The following is a 16,579-nucleotide window of genomic DNA, read 5'->3' on the forward strand; positions in this document are numbered from 1 at the left end:
GGATGTATGAGCTAACTCCCTACCTGGGAGAAATCCCTTTACGGCATATGGGTGTATCAAAATCATCCCGATGGGCACTTTCAATATCTTAGTTTTACCTTTCAATATCCTATAATTCAACCATATTTCAATAAAGCCGGGAGCAGGGGGAAGGACGCCCCTGGTGATGCTAAGGGGAAACCACTATTAGTCATAATTAGTAATCTTATTTGTTTTACATATTTTTTTTTCAAATTGTGGTAAAATACACATTAACACAAAATCTAACGTCTTAATCATTTCTAAGTGCACAGCTCCGCGGCACAAAGCGCCCTCATACCATCCTGCCCTCACCCCCAGCCTCCGTCTCCAGAACTTTCCATCTCCCCAAACAGAGACTCTGTCCCCATGAAGTACGGACTCCCCTCCCCTTCCCTGAGCCCTGGCTCCCACCATCTACCTTCTGCCTCTGTGGACGGGACTCTTCTGGGGACCTCCTACGGATGGAATCGTACTATATCGGTCCTCAGTTTATTTTCTAATTCCATAAACTCCCTGATCATTACAAATTAAGCCATGTTTAAACAGCCACATTGTAATGACAGAATTAAAGTTGTTACTCTTTTAAAAAAAAAAAAAAAAAGGAAAGCACCGAGAGCCTCTGCTGATGGAGGTTCAAGCTGGTGGTTTCGGTTACTCGAATGCGGGGCCAACAGCTCACAGCTAAGCTGAGGCCTGTGTTTGCTCCTGAGTTATATAAAGCGTCTGAGGAGATAAATCACGTTTGCAAGCCTCAGCTTGGGGGCGGGAGCCATGTGGGGGGATGAGGTCACAGGCATACATATAGCACATGATCTTAGAGCTGGGACAGCTCCCAGAGATCTGGCCTCCCGCCCCGTCTCCCGAAAAGGAGGCGGCCAGCGACCGGCTCGGTGACTCGCCCAAAGCCCTACATCGGGTCAGAGGTCTCGCCAAGCGTGGCCTGCAGGCTCGAGGCCTCTGCCGCCGCTCGCCAGCACTCCCCAAGCCGTTGCCTCCAAGGTCAAGGGCTGAGGAAATCACAAACTCAAAACAATCCAAAGAAAAATAAATACAGACAAGCATAACACACACACATATACACACACACGCAAAAAAAAAAAAAAAAACCTCAAGAAAAAAAATGACATTTGTTTCTTTGGTTTGATGGTTTGTTTTTTGTTTTTTGTTTTTTAAATCCAGCTTTAAAATTTTAAACTAATTTATACAAACTAGTCTGAGGCTCAGAAAATTTTCTATTTTCCTGCAAATGGATGAAACCTATGAAGCCTATTAAATAAACAAGACCGGGGGCGGGGAGGTCATCACTGGTATAAATTTTTCACGGAAAGCACAGAAGGGAGCGCATGACCAGTCCTTGCTACCTCAATCCTTAAAACATTAAGGGTCTAAATGCAGGGCCTAAAACTCTTCCCGGACTTTTGTCATTAACCCCTCGACTCTGAGCTTAGCCCCCAAATCCAGGGGGTCGACAGAGCTGCATCCCCACAGTCGGGAAGGGGGAGGGGAAGAAAATTTCAGAAGGCAATGGCGCCAAGACATGGGAACTATCTGGTTTTGACCTGAGTCTTCAGTGGGACGAGGCGGTGACGTTTAGAAATGCGTCTGCATGTTTTGGTACAAGAAGCAATGGCGTGTGTGGGTCCATGCCCCCAAACTTAGACTGGGACCTCCATGGGCCTGGGCGGGGACGGGGATGCTTGCCCAGAAGGAGGAAGCAGATCATCTGCTCCCACAAACTCTGCCCCCACCCCTGGCACTTACCTTTGAGGCAATAATCCAGCTCGTACAGCTCACTGTCTTCCGCCTGCCTCTCCCAGAAAACCAGGTAGTGTGTGATGTTGCCGTTGGGGTCCGAGGGAGGTTTCCACTTCAGGATAATCTGGGACGAGGAATTAGAAACGGAGATTGGATCCAGGGGGACGGAAGGGTCTGCAAAGGAGAAAGGGAGAACAGGTGCACCGTTGAGCAGGAGTGTTACTGGCTGTCGGGCAGGCGTAGGAAGGCGTAAGAAAGGTCAGAGAAATCATGGGGATGTTCGCTGCGGTGTTATTTAACAGCAGAGAACACTGGGGATGCATGGAAAGCTCAGGGGGCAAGTAAACAGGGTACGAGATGACAGTCCATTCATGCCGCAGACTACAGACCCCTTCACTCATTCATTGATGCAACACGCATCTAGGAAGGCTCCAAGTGCGTGCCAAGCTGTCTCTGTTCCAGGCACTGGAAAGATGCGAGGGAAAGGGAGGATAGTGGGAAGAGAGAAACAAACTCACATTCTTCAGGTAACGTCCGCCCCAAACGGAACCCAGCCATGGGGCAACTTTCACCACTGGGACACTCATTTTGCTGAGATGGTACCTCACCTAACACCCCCCAGAATGTAACACCTTCGGGCTCCACAAAACCCAGCCCTTGAGAACGCAGGTGTCTGAGGGTGCGGGGTGAGGCTCTCAAGGCAGAGAGCATTGTGGGTTCAAAGATCCGGAAGTTAGAAGCTTCCAGAAACTGTGGAGTCTTTTGGTATTGCTGGAGGATACAAGAAAGGGGAGCACCCACAAAAAAAGCTGGGGCTGGCTCATAACACCTGGACTGTATCCCATGGGACAGGGTTTCTCCCTCAGTACCAAGGACATCTGGAGCCAGGTAATTCCTTGTGGTGGGATCTGCCCTGTGCACGGCCGGGTGCCGAGCGGCATACAACACTGGTAACCCCAGACCCACATCACGACAACCAAAACTGTCTCCAGACATCACCAAGTGTCCGCAGCACGGGGGGCAGAATCACCCCAGGGTTGAGGACCTCCACAACAGGAGAAGGACTTAGGCTTCATGAAAATACAAATACCACTAAACTGCTATGGAATATTCCTGACCCCCTTCAAAAAAAAGGGGGGGGGGGCACAGAGATGACATAAAAATAGCAAAACACAATTGTCAAAGCTGGGAGACAGTCCGTGGGGCTCATTTTCCTTCTACTTTTGTAGATACTTAAAAATTTTCCTTGGGTGCCTGGGTGGCTCAGTTGGTTAAGCAACTGTCTTCAGCTCAGGTCATGATCCCAGAGTCCTGGGATCCAGTCCCACATCGGGATCCCAGCTCCATGGAGAGCCTGCTTCTCCCTCTGACCTTCTCCCCTCTCATGTTCTCTCTCACTGTCTCTCTCAGATAAATAAATAAAATCTTAAAAAAAAATTTTTTTTCCAGAATGGGGGCACCTGGGTGGCTCAGTGGATTGAGCCTCTGCTTTCGACTCAGGTCGTGGTCTTGGGGTCTTGGGGTCCTGGGATCGAGCCCCACATCGGGGTCTCTGCTCAGTAGGGAGCCTGCTTCCCCCTCTCTCTCTGCCTGCCTCTCTGCCTACTTATGACCTCTGTCTGTCAAATAAATAAAATCCTTAAAATAAAATAAATTTTTCCAGAATGGGAAGGAATATACACATAGGCTACTGCTTTGTCTTTTGAAATTCTAAGCCTCGGCACCCGGCTCTTTTAGAAGCCAATAACCACATCACAGAGCCCTTCCTATAACATCACTGCGTCAACGTGTTCAAGGCAAGATGTCCAGTTTGTGTCAGAAACACTTACTAGGGGCGCCTGGGTGGCTCAGTGGGTTAAGCCTCTGCTTTCGGCTCAGGTCATGATCTGAGGGTCCTGGGATCGAGCCCCTCATGGGGCTCTCTGCTCAGCAGGGAGCCTGCTTCCCGCCCCCACCCCCCACCTGCCTCTCTGCCTGCTTGTGATCTGTCAAATAAATAAATAAAATCTTAAAAAAAAAAAAAAAACACTTACTAGTAGCATCTGTCTGCACATAGATGATGTCACTCTTGGCCCCATATGTGCGGCGTTCATCAGAAAAGGTAACCAAGGTCTTGACAAAGATGGCATACTGGGTCCAGGGCTTGAGACCCCGCATCAGCCACCCTGGGTGGTTCTGCAACTTGGGGTCATTGGACCGCAGAGGGGGGTCAATGTCCACCACGGTCCAGCTGTTGGAGCCACACGCATCCTGCCCGTCGAACTCGGTCACATTCTGGTAAGGGCTTTCAAGACAAAGCAGAAGGCGGTTATCATTCCATGACTCCCATTCTGAGGACAGAGAGACGCAACAGAAAAGGTGACGTCCTATAGGGCTACCTCCTGTTCACCAACAATCTTATGCCACGAAGAAAAATGACACGGATCCCAAAGAGAAGGGACCCCTAGCTCAATTTTCCAATTATATCAAGAGTGATGATGTTGATACCAACTACCTCACTACTCATCGGTAAGACTACAGGAGAGGGAGAGGGGCGCCTGGGTGGCTCTGTCGGTTAAGCATCCGACTCTCGATTTTGCCTCAAGTCATGATCTCAGGGTTGTGAGACTGAGCCCCGCATCAGGCTCCACACTCAGCACAGAGCCTGCGGGGGATTTTCTCTCCCTCTCCCTCTGCCCCTCCCCCCCCCACTCTGCGCACAGGCGTACTCTCTCGCTCTCAAATGAAGAAATAAAATTTGGAAAAAAAAACTCCATGAGAGACTGAGTGCTACTTTCCAGCACACAGTCTCAGCAAAATAAACCTTCAAAGATGGTGCAATTACTCATAAGAATACTATCACAGCTTCCATCATAACCCTCTAAAATTTCAGCACAGTCAGGGGACCCTGGATGGCTTGGTCAGTGGAGTACCCAACTCCTGATCTCAGGGTTGTAAATTCAAGCCCCATGTTGGGTAAACAGATTACTTAAAAACAAAATTTTTTTTAAAAAAATGTTTTCAGCATAGTCACATACAGCAGACCCTTGAACAACGTGGGCCGAATGGCGTGGGTCCACTCGTGTGTGGATGGATTTTTTACAGTCCGGGACCATAACTGCATTTTCCCTCCTTGTGACTTTCTTAATAACATTTTCTTTTCTCTAGCGGACTTTCTTGTAAGAACATAGACTGTAATACATATAACATCCAAAATCCACATCAGTCAATGGTTTGTGTTATCAATAAGGCTTCCAGGAAATAGCAGGCTATTAGCAACTAAGTTTGGCGGAGGGATAAAAATTGTGTGTGGATTTTTGGCTGGGTAGGGGAGTCAGCGCCCCTAGCTTTGGCATTGTTCAAGGGCCAACTGTACTCAGAATGACTGTGTGTTGTTTAATGGACACAGTTTTCGTTTGGGAAGAGGAGAAAATTCTAGAGACGGATGCTGGAGACAAGTGCACAACACTGTGAATGTGCTTAACAAGCTGTACAGAGAAACTGAGTCCAAGGGGCCAATTTCATGTCACATAGGTGTTGTCACAATTCTTTAAATGTTGGGAAAAAATACAAAATTGATATGCAAATAAATCTTTAAAAACCCACTAAGCAGACTGAGCGAATTTCGTTAAGCATGTTCTGGCAAGACGTACGGATCATGAGGCACAGTGGGATGTTGCTGTAGGAAACTTGGCAAAAGAAACCGGTTTGTTTTAATTTCTGGTTTTGACAAATGGGGATTTTACTAATTTCCCGGGCCATCGGCTTGTGAGATGGTAAAAAGGGACTGATGACAGCCATCCCCAAGGAAGAGAGAGATTGCAGAGTCTCCAAGGGGACCCTCCGAACCCGCACACCTCTTTTATCTCCTACTTACGCCTCTTTGTAGAAAAGCATGAACCCCAGGAGGTCTCGGAAGTCAGGGGGCCAGTATGGCTCCCATTTCAGCAAGATCTTGTCGTATGATGTCCGAATGTAAGAAAATTTAAGGAGTTCATTCTCACCTAGGAAAGTTTAAAAACAGTTAACAGTATCAGCACTAAAAACGTCCTTCAGCCCAGCTGGGAACGGGTGATCCTGCATCTCCAAGAGCGCCCACGGGAAGGGGGATGTCAGTCTGCTACCTCCTGGGTGGGTCTCACTCCCACACGCCTCCTCCTGGGGCTCGGAGGCCAGAGCCGGTCTCGCAAGCTGGCCCCTACTATGAGCCAGTGACCTGGCCAGAGGCTCAACAGTACATAACAGCAGTCAGCACCCACCGAGAAGGACACCTCGCCAGTAATTACTGGGAGAAGTCATTTTCAAGAGTAACGTCTGTCCTGGCACAACGCTGGCATGTATGTGGGCTTCCGAGCCTTACATATTGGAAGACGTTCAACCCTGGTGCAAATGGAACACGTGCCGAGGGAGTTCAGAGAGTGAGCCGATCACGGAGAGACCAGGCCTTACAAAGAGCGGCAGGCAAGCAAGCATCCCTTAAGCTCCGCCCCAGCCTGCTCTCCCTCCCTCCTGAATTCCCACACTACGCTGTAATGACCGGAGTCCCTTAGCGCCTCAAGGCTCGGATGTCCCTTCCAGAGAGAACCTGTCAGGAGAGTGTCGTCAGCTAGCAGCCTCTGGCTCTATTAGCATCTACGGGACCTGCTAGAGCACTGGAGCCAAGGCCATCTATATGGAGGAACTGAATCATTCATTCATTCATTCATTCATTCATTCAATGCGGATGAGGCATCTGCCAGAATCAGGCACTGTTATCTCTCTTACTAAGGTAAGATACACCTGTCCTCTGTATTTCAGAAGCAGGACTCTATGACCCAGAGTTGTTCCAGCTCATTGAGAGGCAACGACACCCCCCACCCAGGGGCCAGTCCTCAAGGAGGAGGGTGGACACCTTATCTGGTCCACGGGCTGGAAGGACCAGGACTTCACCACTTACAAGACGCCTGGTCCCCGTTGGTCTTCAGGGCAATGTCGTTCCTCTCCTGGCGCCCCTTGGTTCCCGAAACTTCCTCCATCTTATGAATTTCTGACAAGCAGAGTTTGGGATTATAGTGGAAGAAGAGTTTCCCCTGAGTGATGGTGAGGTTGTGTTTGCTCCAATCCCAAAGCTGCCTTAGGTTCTGGTTGTCCAAGGCGTAGAAAGAGTAGTTCCTACGGAAACATACACAAGCCCAGTCATTCACTGGCTTATCACCTCCAACGCCAAGATAGCGGGGCCGCGGCTGGAGCTGTGACCCTAAGGAGCACGGAATGGACAGAACCTGGGTCCCTGCTGGACAGCCCTCCTCAGACTTGTCGCTTGTGAGTCTATCCCCATCTGCAGGAAACACAGCTAGTCTAGCTTTCTGTTGTCTTACTGACCTAAATAGAGTCAGAAGACCTCGAGGGGAGGGGATCTGGGAAATTAGGATGGACAACTAGGGCCAGGAGAGGAGTTCCATTTTGTACCTGTGGCGTCTGAGGCTTCTGGGGGTCACCGGGCTAGAGACAGGCTCGAGGGTTAGCCAGAGCCGGACTCAGCACACGTAGGAGGAGATCACTAGAGAGACAGCCAAGGCTGGGAGCCCCCCATGGCACGTCTCAAAGGCAGGTGGAGTGAAGGGGCCTGGGATGGAGAGGAGGAGGCAGGGAGAGTATCTCCAAAAAGGAGAATCCTATGGGCCAGAGATGAGAATTTCAGCAAGGAAGAGTCAATGTCAAAGGGGACCAAGTGGTGAGAAGGTAGAGGGCACAGAGCTCCCAGGGTCCCGGTCAAGGCAGCGTGCCGACTCATAACCAAGCCCAGGGCACACCTGGAGGGCACAGAGCTTGAGTTGCAGCCCCTGAGATTTCCCAAGAGTGACCGCATCTACTTCCTTGGCTACGTCTCTCGACACGTCCCAGCACATTCTTTCCTCTCCAGGCTTCTCCAGGCACTGTCCCCTAACAGATTCTCTGGGGGCTTTAAAACCCCTAAGTTCTGTCATTGTAAGTACACGAAATGATATTGTATCACATATTTAAAAGCTGCTAAGAAAGTAAATGTAAGAAGTCAGCTGGGCGTCTGCCTTCGGCTCACGTCATATTCTCAGGGTCCTGGGATCGAGTCCTGCATTGGGCTCCCTGCTCCGTGGGGAACCTGCTTCTCCCTCTCTCTCTGTCCGCCACTCCCCTTGCTTGTGCTCTCTGCCCAATAAGTGGATGAAATCTTTTTTAAAAAGTAAGATTTACGCTCTTAGCAACCTGCAAATGTAGAATACAGTATTGTTAACAATGGTCACGATGAGTACATTACACCCCAGGACTTGTTTATTTTTATGACGGGAAGTCCGTCCCCTCTGGCCCCCGGGGAGGGTCTCCTCCTGTCTCCTCCTGCCCCCTACCCCTGCTTCTGGCAACACCAATCTACTCTCTGTGTCTCGAAGCTTGGTTTTGTGGCTTTGTTTTTAGGTTCCTCACGCGACGGAGATCCTACAGCATTTGTCTTTCTCTCAGCATATTATTTCACTCAGCATAACACCCTCCAGGTCCGTGCACGCTGCTACAAATGGCAGGATTTCCTTCCTTTTTACGGCTGAGTGATATTCCACCGCATGCACGGGCCCCATCTTTATCCATTTGTCCGTCCACGACACAGGTGTTTCCGTGTTTTGGCAGAAACCCCTCAGTCGCTTTAACTCGTGAACCTCCTAGCAAGCACCCGGGCTGCACACCGAACCAGGCCACACACCCGATTTCCAAGGTCTCTCCTCGAATCAGCCGTAACTTCCGGAAAAAGGAAAGTGATACAAGAGCGTAGGATCTCCGGATCTTCAGATACCCGGAAATTTCCTCAATGAGTCCAAGGTTGGCCTCCAGCTCAGCTGCCAGGTTGTCTAAGGAAAGGGGAGAATACCCCGTGAGCTTCTACAGAAATATTTTAATCCTCCCATAATCACCCATAGGGAGGAGTCAGCCTAGAGGTTGCAAGTGACTTCAACATGCCCTGCTCAAAATGTTATCAAACTTAGAATACTAATCCAAGCCTTTACCGCAGGGTCTGCAAGTCCCTATGTAAGTGACCAGCGCATTTTTTTTCTCATCCTTTACCTTGTTTGCCCTCCTCCAGACACACCGGCCTCCCCACCACCCCTTAAGCAAGCCAGGCATCCTTCTGCCTCAGGACCTTTGCACTGGCTTCCTCCTTTGCCCGGAATATCATTCTCTCATGGATCTGCTTGGTTTGCTTCATCTCCAGCTCAAGGCATCCCGCTCATCCCCCTCAAAAACAGCACACCCCTTTATTCTCTATCTCAGAGGCTGGCAAATGACAGGAAGCCCAGTGGCTGAAATTCCAGTCCGTTTTGTAAATAACGTTTAACTGGAAAAGAGCCACGCCCCTTCGTCCTCAAGTTCTACAGTGGCAGAGACCATGGGGCCTGCAAAGCTGAATGTATTTACTCTACAGCCCTTTATAAGAAAAAGTCTCTGATCTCGGCTCCCCCCCACCCCCCGTTTCCCTGCTTCACTTCCCTCCATGGTGGGGACCACCCCAAGTTTACGTCATACACTGATGTGTTTATTTGTAGGACCCATGGTGGGGGGCTTTGCTTTGTTCGCTGTGAGTATGCATTCGATAAATGCTTGCTGAAAATATAAACAAAAGGATGCCTTTTTTGCCTGCAACCACATTTCTGGAAACACAGCCCACAGACCTGCCACAGGGCACGTGGCCTACTCGTTAAAAATGCAAATTCCCAAGTCAAAATGCCAATTCCCAACTTGGAAAACTAGAATCTCCAGGTGGGCGGGGCCAGGACTGAGCCACAAATTTGAATTTTGGTCTGGAAGCCAACTCCTCAAACTCCTCCCCCGGTGTGCAGCTGGGAAGGTAGGTCCCCGCCCCCGGGGCAGCCCCCCGCCCCCAGAGCACTCACTGCCCCCTCGGATGTTGATGATGAGGCTTCCGTTGACCACAGTGCAGCCTCGAAGCTCCTGGGCGGACGTCACCGAGTCAATGGTCTTCTCGCCTTCCAGGATGTGGCAGACCTTGGGACAGGGACCCAGGCATGGAGTGCACATCAGGCTGAGGACAGAGTGGAGAGAGGGGGTCAGGGCACCCAGGACCCCACATGCCAGTACTGCACCAGGCCCAAGGGACGGGACTCAGGCTGTTACCCTAAGGCTGGGCATTTCAACCACAGCATTGCTGACATGCAGGGCAGGAGAAATTCTTTGTGGTGAGCATGTCCTGGCGCTGGAAGGTGGTGAGGAGCCCCCCTGGACCTCCCCCACTCCATGCCAGCCAAAAATGTCTCCAAACATCGTCCCCTCTGCCAACAGGGGGACAAATCACCCCCAGTAAGAACCACCGCATAAAGGGGCAGGTGTGTGCCGTCCTCCACGCCAGCAAGTCCTACAGCTAGTCCTAGGGGACTCACGCTTCTCCCCTAAAACAACGAGGCTCCCGCATACCCCAAAGTAATGGGATTCACTCTGCACCCCCCGGGAGGATCCGGTTCTACCCCGAAGAGGCAGGACTCATGCCATCACACCGAAGGGATGGGACTTGGGTGTTATCACATGATGGGAATTATTCCAAGCTGATGGACCTTTCGGAGGATTTCCACTGCCCCGTACCATGGTGGGGCTGCTCCCACAGGGCAGAACTGCGGCCACCGCTCCCAAGGAGACCAGGTGCTTACTGTTGCGTGGGGTATGATGTGCCCACACCTGTAACACAGCCTGGCACAGGACAGTGTGTGACGGGGGCAGCCTCTGGCTCTGCTGACCATAGCCAGTGGTCCTTGAAGGGGTGGGTTCTTGGCTAGCACAGCACTCCGAGGTCCAGGCAAGACACAGGATCCAGGCCAGGCTGGACACCACCTTCTACCCATCCCTGGGGATTCAGAGGTGGGGGGCACGCACCCAAGTTAGTCCAGAGAGGGTTTTACCAAACTTCCCAGGGGGAGAAACCGTCTAAACCATGTGGCACGTAGAGAACAAGAATCACCAGTCCTTGCTCTGATGACCATTTTTCATTAGCGGTATCATTGTTGCTACTGGTGTCGGTCACACACCCCTGGCATATCCGATTCTTCAGAATGACCTTGGTGACAGCAGTCCCAGGTCCTGGCACAGAGCTTCAAAGGCTCTTGGCATTCCCTGAGAGGTGGGAGCCCCTTTGTTATGCTACCAAGGGGACAGCGTAGAGGGTCCCCGTGTAGCTGTGGGATGGGGGCCGGTCACCCAGAAGACCAAAGGTGGGATCCGATTTGTGGGTTTTTCAGCCACTGAAGATGGGCGTTCAATCACATGGTCAAGAAGTCCCCAGATCACAGCTCTGTAATGAGAGCCCAGGGGAAATTCTGGACACTGGCTCCATGAAGTTTCCACGGGGCAGAGCTGGGCATCTCCGCGGTAATTAAGGACGAAGCTGTACTTGGGAATGTGTGCAGGGTCAGTGCCTAACACTGACCAGCTCTGATTCCCAACGTCCCGCTGAAATCAACGTTCCGTCAGCAGTAAGACCCAGCCCCGAGCCACACGCCAGATACGGAATTCGGCTGCCCACCCCCGAAGCCCCCTCTTTGAGAAAGCTCTGGGGGCCTAGATGGTTGACTGCCTGAGGGACCCCACGTCTCCCTCCCACCCCAATTCCTCTTCTTATGCTTTAAATTCACCAGGAAAGGGTGAACCCACAAAACCGTGGACACCCGCCCTCGGGTCCTAACAAAGGCAGAGACGCAGGTCCTCTCTCTCTCTCTCTCCTTCCCCGTGACCTCGCTGTGTGGCCCCCGAGGCTGCCGTGTGCCCTCTTGTGAGGACTCCTGAGTCATCGCCCTTGTTTCTCAAAGTTCCCAGATAGTCTTTCCTGAAGTGCGTCGAGCGATCATAGGAAGAACCACAAGGGCTGGCCCGGCGATAAACAGGGGCCCTGATGGGGAAACGTCTGGAGCTCTCCACGAGCAACGTGTACCCCCTGGCCAACCCCTGCCAGCGTCCCTAACCAAGGGTGCTACCATCAACGGGCTCGGGACTGACAGAATGGTATGGATTTTTTTTTTAAGTACTGTCACCTGTTCTAGCAAATTACTGAACCTGAAAAGGATATGTGAGAACCCCTACATGTATAGCCAGCCGAGGAGAAGCGTAGGCGGCCTGGGTACCCCGAAGCGTGGCTGGCATCTGGAGCAAGCGCTGGACTGTGGAGGGCACAGCCCGATGCTCACTCCGGGTGGCTGGGGTCAGAGCCGCCCCACAGACGCCCGGTTGACATTAGAACAGCTGGGGCGGAAGTGGGACAGGGACCCAATGTTTGGGTCCTTTTGTTGATTCTGCAAATAACTCCCTGAGCACCTGTAAGGTGACAGGTGATACTCTAGGCCAGGGATCGGCCAATGATGGCCCGCAGGCCATATCTGGCCAGCCACCTGTCTTTGTAAATACCATTATGTGGGAGCCTGGCCGCGCCCACTGGTTGATGTATCATCTATGGTTCTCTTGCCCTACAGGGGCTGAGCTGCATAGCTACAACAGAGGCCATGTGGCCCTCAGAGCTGAAAATATTTACTATCTGGCCCTTTGCCAGCGCCCATCCTAAGCCGCAGGCATACATGAGTGAAGGAAACAGGCGATCTACTTTCCCTGTGGGAGATTACAAGGCCACAAGTTGTCTGCAGCCCATCCCAACAAGAAGTGCGCGTAGAATCTGGGCTTGCCCACGTGACTTGCTTTGGCCAATGGGACGTTAACAAATTTAATGCAAACAGAGGGTCGATAAGTACGTGCACACTGGGGCAGGCCCTCGCTGGCTGCTGGGCTAAGAAACCACACTGGGAGAGGCCTCGGCCGCCCATTCCAGATAGGAGAGGCTAGGTGCAGCCCAGGCTGGACAAACCACCGGTCAACCCCACAAATCATTACAAATCAGAAATAAGTGTTGTCTCGAGTCACTAAGTGTTGGGAGGTTTGTTACACAGACAGAGCTCACCGATACACTGTGAAACCTACAGTCAGGTGGCGAAGGCACTTAAGATAGCAATTAGCGGTAAATGCTGGGAAAAGAGTGAAAACTGTGCAATGTGCCAAGGAGTGGCTGCATGCTCATTCAGACGGGGCAGTCAAATAGGGAAGGGGCTTTTCAGCTGGGACCTGTATGGCTGGCAAAGATCATTGTGGGGGGGCGGGGAGACAGGGATGCCCCACCCACCACACTCTAACATTCATCCCACAGATCAAGCCCTCCTCATCCCAGGAAAGAGCACCCTGGTGCTCCCACCAGGAACCTCAAAGTCACCTTTGTGAGGCTTTCTAATGAATCACATGGGTTCCCAGACCTCTGTTCCAAAACCATCAGAAACCATTTCCCAGATAAACCTATCTGGTTCTATTTGGTATCAAACCACATTAGAAAATGAGAGCACTAAAGTCTTTCAGCAAATAAAAGCTCTGGAAGAAAAGCTTTGGAAGGAAAACTAGTGTTTGTTTTTGTTTTTGTTTTTGTTTTAACCAACAAAGTAAAATATTGCTATGGCAAGTTCTAACTGGCATTCCTCACTTTGCCTTTCTTCCCTCAGTAAAGGTCCCAGACATCACAGGACAGGCTGCCAGCTTCCCAGGGCTTGGGTTTGAGGGGTTGCTACCCCATCAGCAAGCACATCAAAGAAATCTCCTCTCCATCTCAGGTCTCAGTTACGGTCAAGGGGAAAAAAAAATACCTTTTATTTAAAGCCAGTGTCTTTTAAACAAACATCTCGCCGGAAGACGTTAATATCCATGTTTTATTTCAAACATGGAGAAAAAACAAAAAACAGAAATGAATCAAAAGGAATATGGTCATTTTCCCAACCTGACGGATAAACTAGCCAGGAGGAAAAAAAAAAAAAAAAAGGCTCTGTCTGGCATGCAAAGGTGATTTATAGAAGCCTATTTTTGGTCAACAAAGCCACTTGATAGGTTTTATCAAAAACAAGTAAAACAAAACATGTTGTACTTACAGGTTTCACAAATACTCAGAGAGAGGCTCATAGGAACCGAAATAAAGATTGTTTTCCTTCCCACCCACTCCACCCGGGGAAATAAAATTTCCCACCAGAACACGTTCGCTTGGCTAATTCTCAAGTCCACAGAGGAAGATTTTTTTACGTAAGCAGATCAGCTCAAGGCCCCTTGACGTGCGTCTGTTTCTGATTTGTTTTTTTTGTTGTTTCGTGGGGTGGGTTGTTTTTTTTGTTTGTTTTTTTTTTTCCAAACCCTCAACACAAAAACCAGGAAACAGATTTTTCAAACTTGGTTACAGCCCTGAGACACTGAAATAGCTCATCTAAAAAGCTTAACAACGTGAACAAAAAGCCTGTGATGTATGTAGGAAATCTGACTCACACCGTATCCCTCACCCGAACACTAGGGAACGGCTGGACGGTGCTGTCCTTCAAAGTGCACCAAAGTCCTGGGAAGAGTCTCGAATACTCCAGAGTCTCTTCCTCCCTGCGCTCCAGGCTAATCTCCCCATACTAAGTGGCTCCAGCAGGCAGAAAACCTAAAAAACTCAGCTCTGCCCTCAGCTGTAACGCTGGGGAAAGTCCTGTCCATGCAAAGGGGGGGAACCAAGGACTCCTTGTCTTTCTGTCTTCTGTTCCCCCAAGCTAAGCACAGAAAAACTTTAAAAAATAGTGCAGGAAAAAAAAAATGGTGCAGAAGATGGGAAAATACTCTCTCCTCGACTCCCTGCTCCAAAGGCCAGGACCAAACCAGGAGGCAGAGACGGCCTCCGACAGACCCAAGCAGATCACTACTCGGTAGCCTCCTCCTCGCTCGATGCCAGTTAACTCTAGTTTTTCACACAGTTTTAACAGATGCCGCCCGCCCCCTCCATGCCTCCCCCGACCCTCCCAGAAGCTGCACCCAGGACTCACTTGCTGGAATTCATCGTGTAACCAGAGGGGCACTCGGGGATGCACTTGTTGCTGTGAATGACGTACTGGTGGCAGCCCTGCCTCCGGGCGCTCTTGCACTTGTTGTGTAGGTCCTGGCAAAAGCTGAAGTTCACGCAGCGCCAGTCCTGGAAGTGGTAGTAGGGGGGCGGGCAGGTCTCCACGCACCTGCCATCCAGGTAGAAGTTGCGACAGGCCACGCACTTGGTGGGGTCGTCGGGCTCAGAGCAATTGCCTAAGCACTCGCTGTGGCAGCAGAGGCCCTCCGAGGTGCAGCCGTGCGACTTGCAGATGGTGGGACAAACTGGAGGGAGAGAGGAAACAGCTGGTCAGCAATGGCCGTGCGCAGGGACGGCAAGTCTGGATGAGGGACAGCAAGCCAAGCAAAAGAAAACCAGCAACCGTCTCCCTTCTACCGTACTCGCTCTACGCCAGGCGTGACTGTTAACCCAAGTCAGCCCCACTACCCCCGGCCAGCGGTGTGCTTGCAAGTGTGTAAGACCACTCCGGGGAGGCAGGCAGACAGGCTCGGACTCACAGCTCATGCACATCGCCCTGGTGTAAACACCCCCTCCTCGGGCCATCCAAAGCTACCAACAGAATGCTGCTCAACGGGGAGCTGATGAGAGACACCGAGCAGCCCAGCCTTCAGCAGCCTCTCCACCGAATGGCTACAATAGTAGCAAATAACCCAAGAACCTAATCAAAAAACGTGGCGAGGCGATCAGAATCAGTGAGTTCTGAGTATTTATTACTTTTTTTTTTAAGGTGATTTGTTCACGGTAAGTCTGTATCATGTACATTTCATAACGGCTTCTTTAGTAGCTGGTTGACAAATGTCCTGAAAACCCGACAGTCAGGTCTCGTAAGGTTGTTCTAGCGGGCTTCTGCGGTATCCGTGTACACAGACACGGTGTTAGGGCTGCTGCCTCCGTGTTACAGATGGGGAAACCACGGTACGAGAAGGTGGAGCAAGTTACCCTAAGGTCATTTGTCACTTCAGTAGACACCTAATTGCCCCGATCTAGATGCTCCAGCCAAGGAACAAGGAACAAGGTAGCCGCAGCCCCTCCTTCCGGAGCACAGGGTCCGATGGAGGAGGCAGGTTCATTACTTAAACTGGCGCAATCATATAAGCCACTGCATGGGGCTGGAAGTAAGGGGAGGGGACGTGTCTGCTGCAACCTGAAGGAGACAATGAACAGGAAGAAAACAGAAGTTCCCGCCGATGGGGACACCAGAGGCTTCCCTCTGATCTCGTGGCCAGGGGAGTTTCTGGTCCCCCGCAATGAACTTGTCCACCAAATGCTGGACTCTGCCCCCAGTTCCGGCAACAGCTTGTGACCCATCCCCTTTTTCCCCAAGTCTCACTACTCATCCCTTCCTGATCACCCCTTGATTTCGGTCCCTCAGCATCAGGCCTCCCTGTCCAGGCTGTCAGCAAATCTGTCCATGGACAAATGGTTTCCCTGAGGCCGGACAGACATCGGCCGTGGCACTGCCCCATTCCGGGAGTTGCTTTCTTCGCTCATGCACTCTGCATGGCTTGAAACACAGTCCGGAAGCTGGGGTGTTACTGACCCCAAGCCCTCAGGCGTTTTGCTGCAGCAACTTTGGGCCCCCAAAACAGGCTCCAGGAAACAGAAGGGGCGCCTGGAGCCGCATTCACACAGGAGCAGCGCTGTCTGATGGAACTTGCTACGAGGACAGGACCGATCTCCAGCTGCGCTGTCCAACACAGCAGCCACTTCTCCCCTGTGGCTCTTGTGTGTGGTTAATGCAATGAGGAACTAATTTTTTTTAATCGTGGCAAAATACACGAAGCATAAAATTGACCATCTTAGCCATTTTTAAGGGCACAGCTCAGTGGTACAAAGTATACTCATACTGTCCCACATCCATCCCCACCACCCATCTCCAGAACTTTCACA

The 16,579-nt window shown here is 51.1% G+C and overlaps 1 protein-coding gene across 4 annotated transcripts in view; it reads right to left on the reverse strand.

The window, feature by feature from the left end:
* Window positions 1-16,579, reverse strand: part of INSR (insulin receptor) — a 125,553-nt gene that overhangs the window by 29,530 nt on the left and 79,444 nt on the right. For all 4 annotated transcript variants that reach the window (XM_047703808.1, XM_047703798.1, XM_047703826.1 and 1 more), the window contains exons 3-9: window positions 14,631-14,952; window positions 9,651-9,799; window positions 8,465-8,609; window positions 6,692-6,906; window positions 5,633-5,759; window positions 3,810-4,060; window positions 1,783-1,950 (exon numbers count right to left, since the gene is read on the reverse strand). In XM_047703808.1, the coding sequence (XP_047559764.1) occupies window positions 1,783-1,950; window positions 3,810-4,060; window positions 5,633-5,759; window positions 6,692-6,906; window positions 8,465-8,609; window positions 9,651-9,799; window positions 14,631-14,952 (1,377 nt within the window). The remainder of the gene's footprint in view (window positions 1-1,782; window positions 1,951-3,809; window positions 4,061-5,632; window positions 5,760-6,691; window positions 6,907-8,464; window positions 8,610-9,650; window positions 9,800-14,630; window positions 14,953-16,579) is intronic.

Source organism: Lutra lutra, chromosome 1 (assembly GCF_902655055.1).
Source record: "Lutra lutra chromosome 1, mLutLut1.2, whole genome shotgun sequence".
In the NCBI taxonomy this organism is placed as follows: Eukaryota; Metazoa; Chordata; class Mammalia; order Carnivora; family Mustelidae; genus Lutra; species Lutra lutra.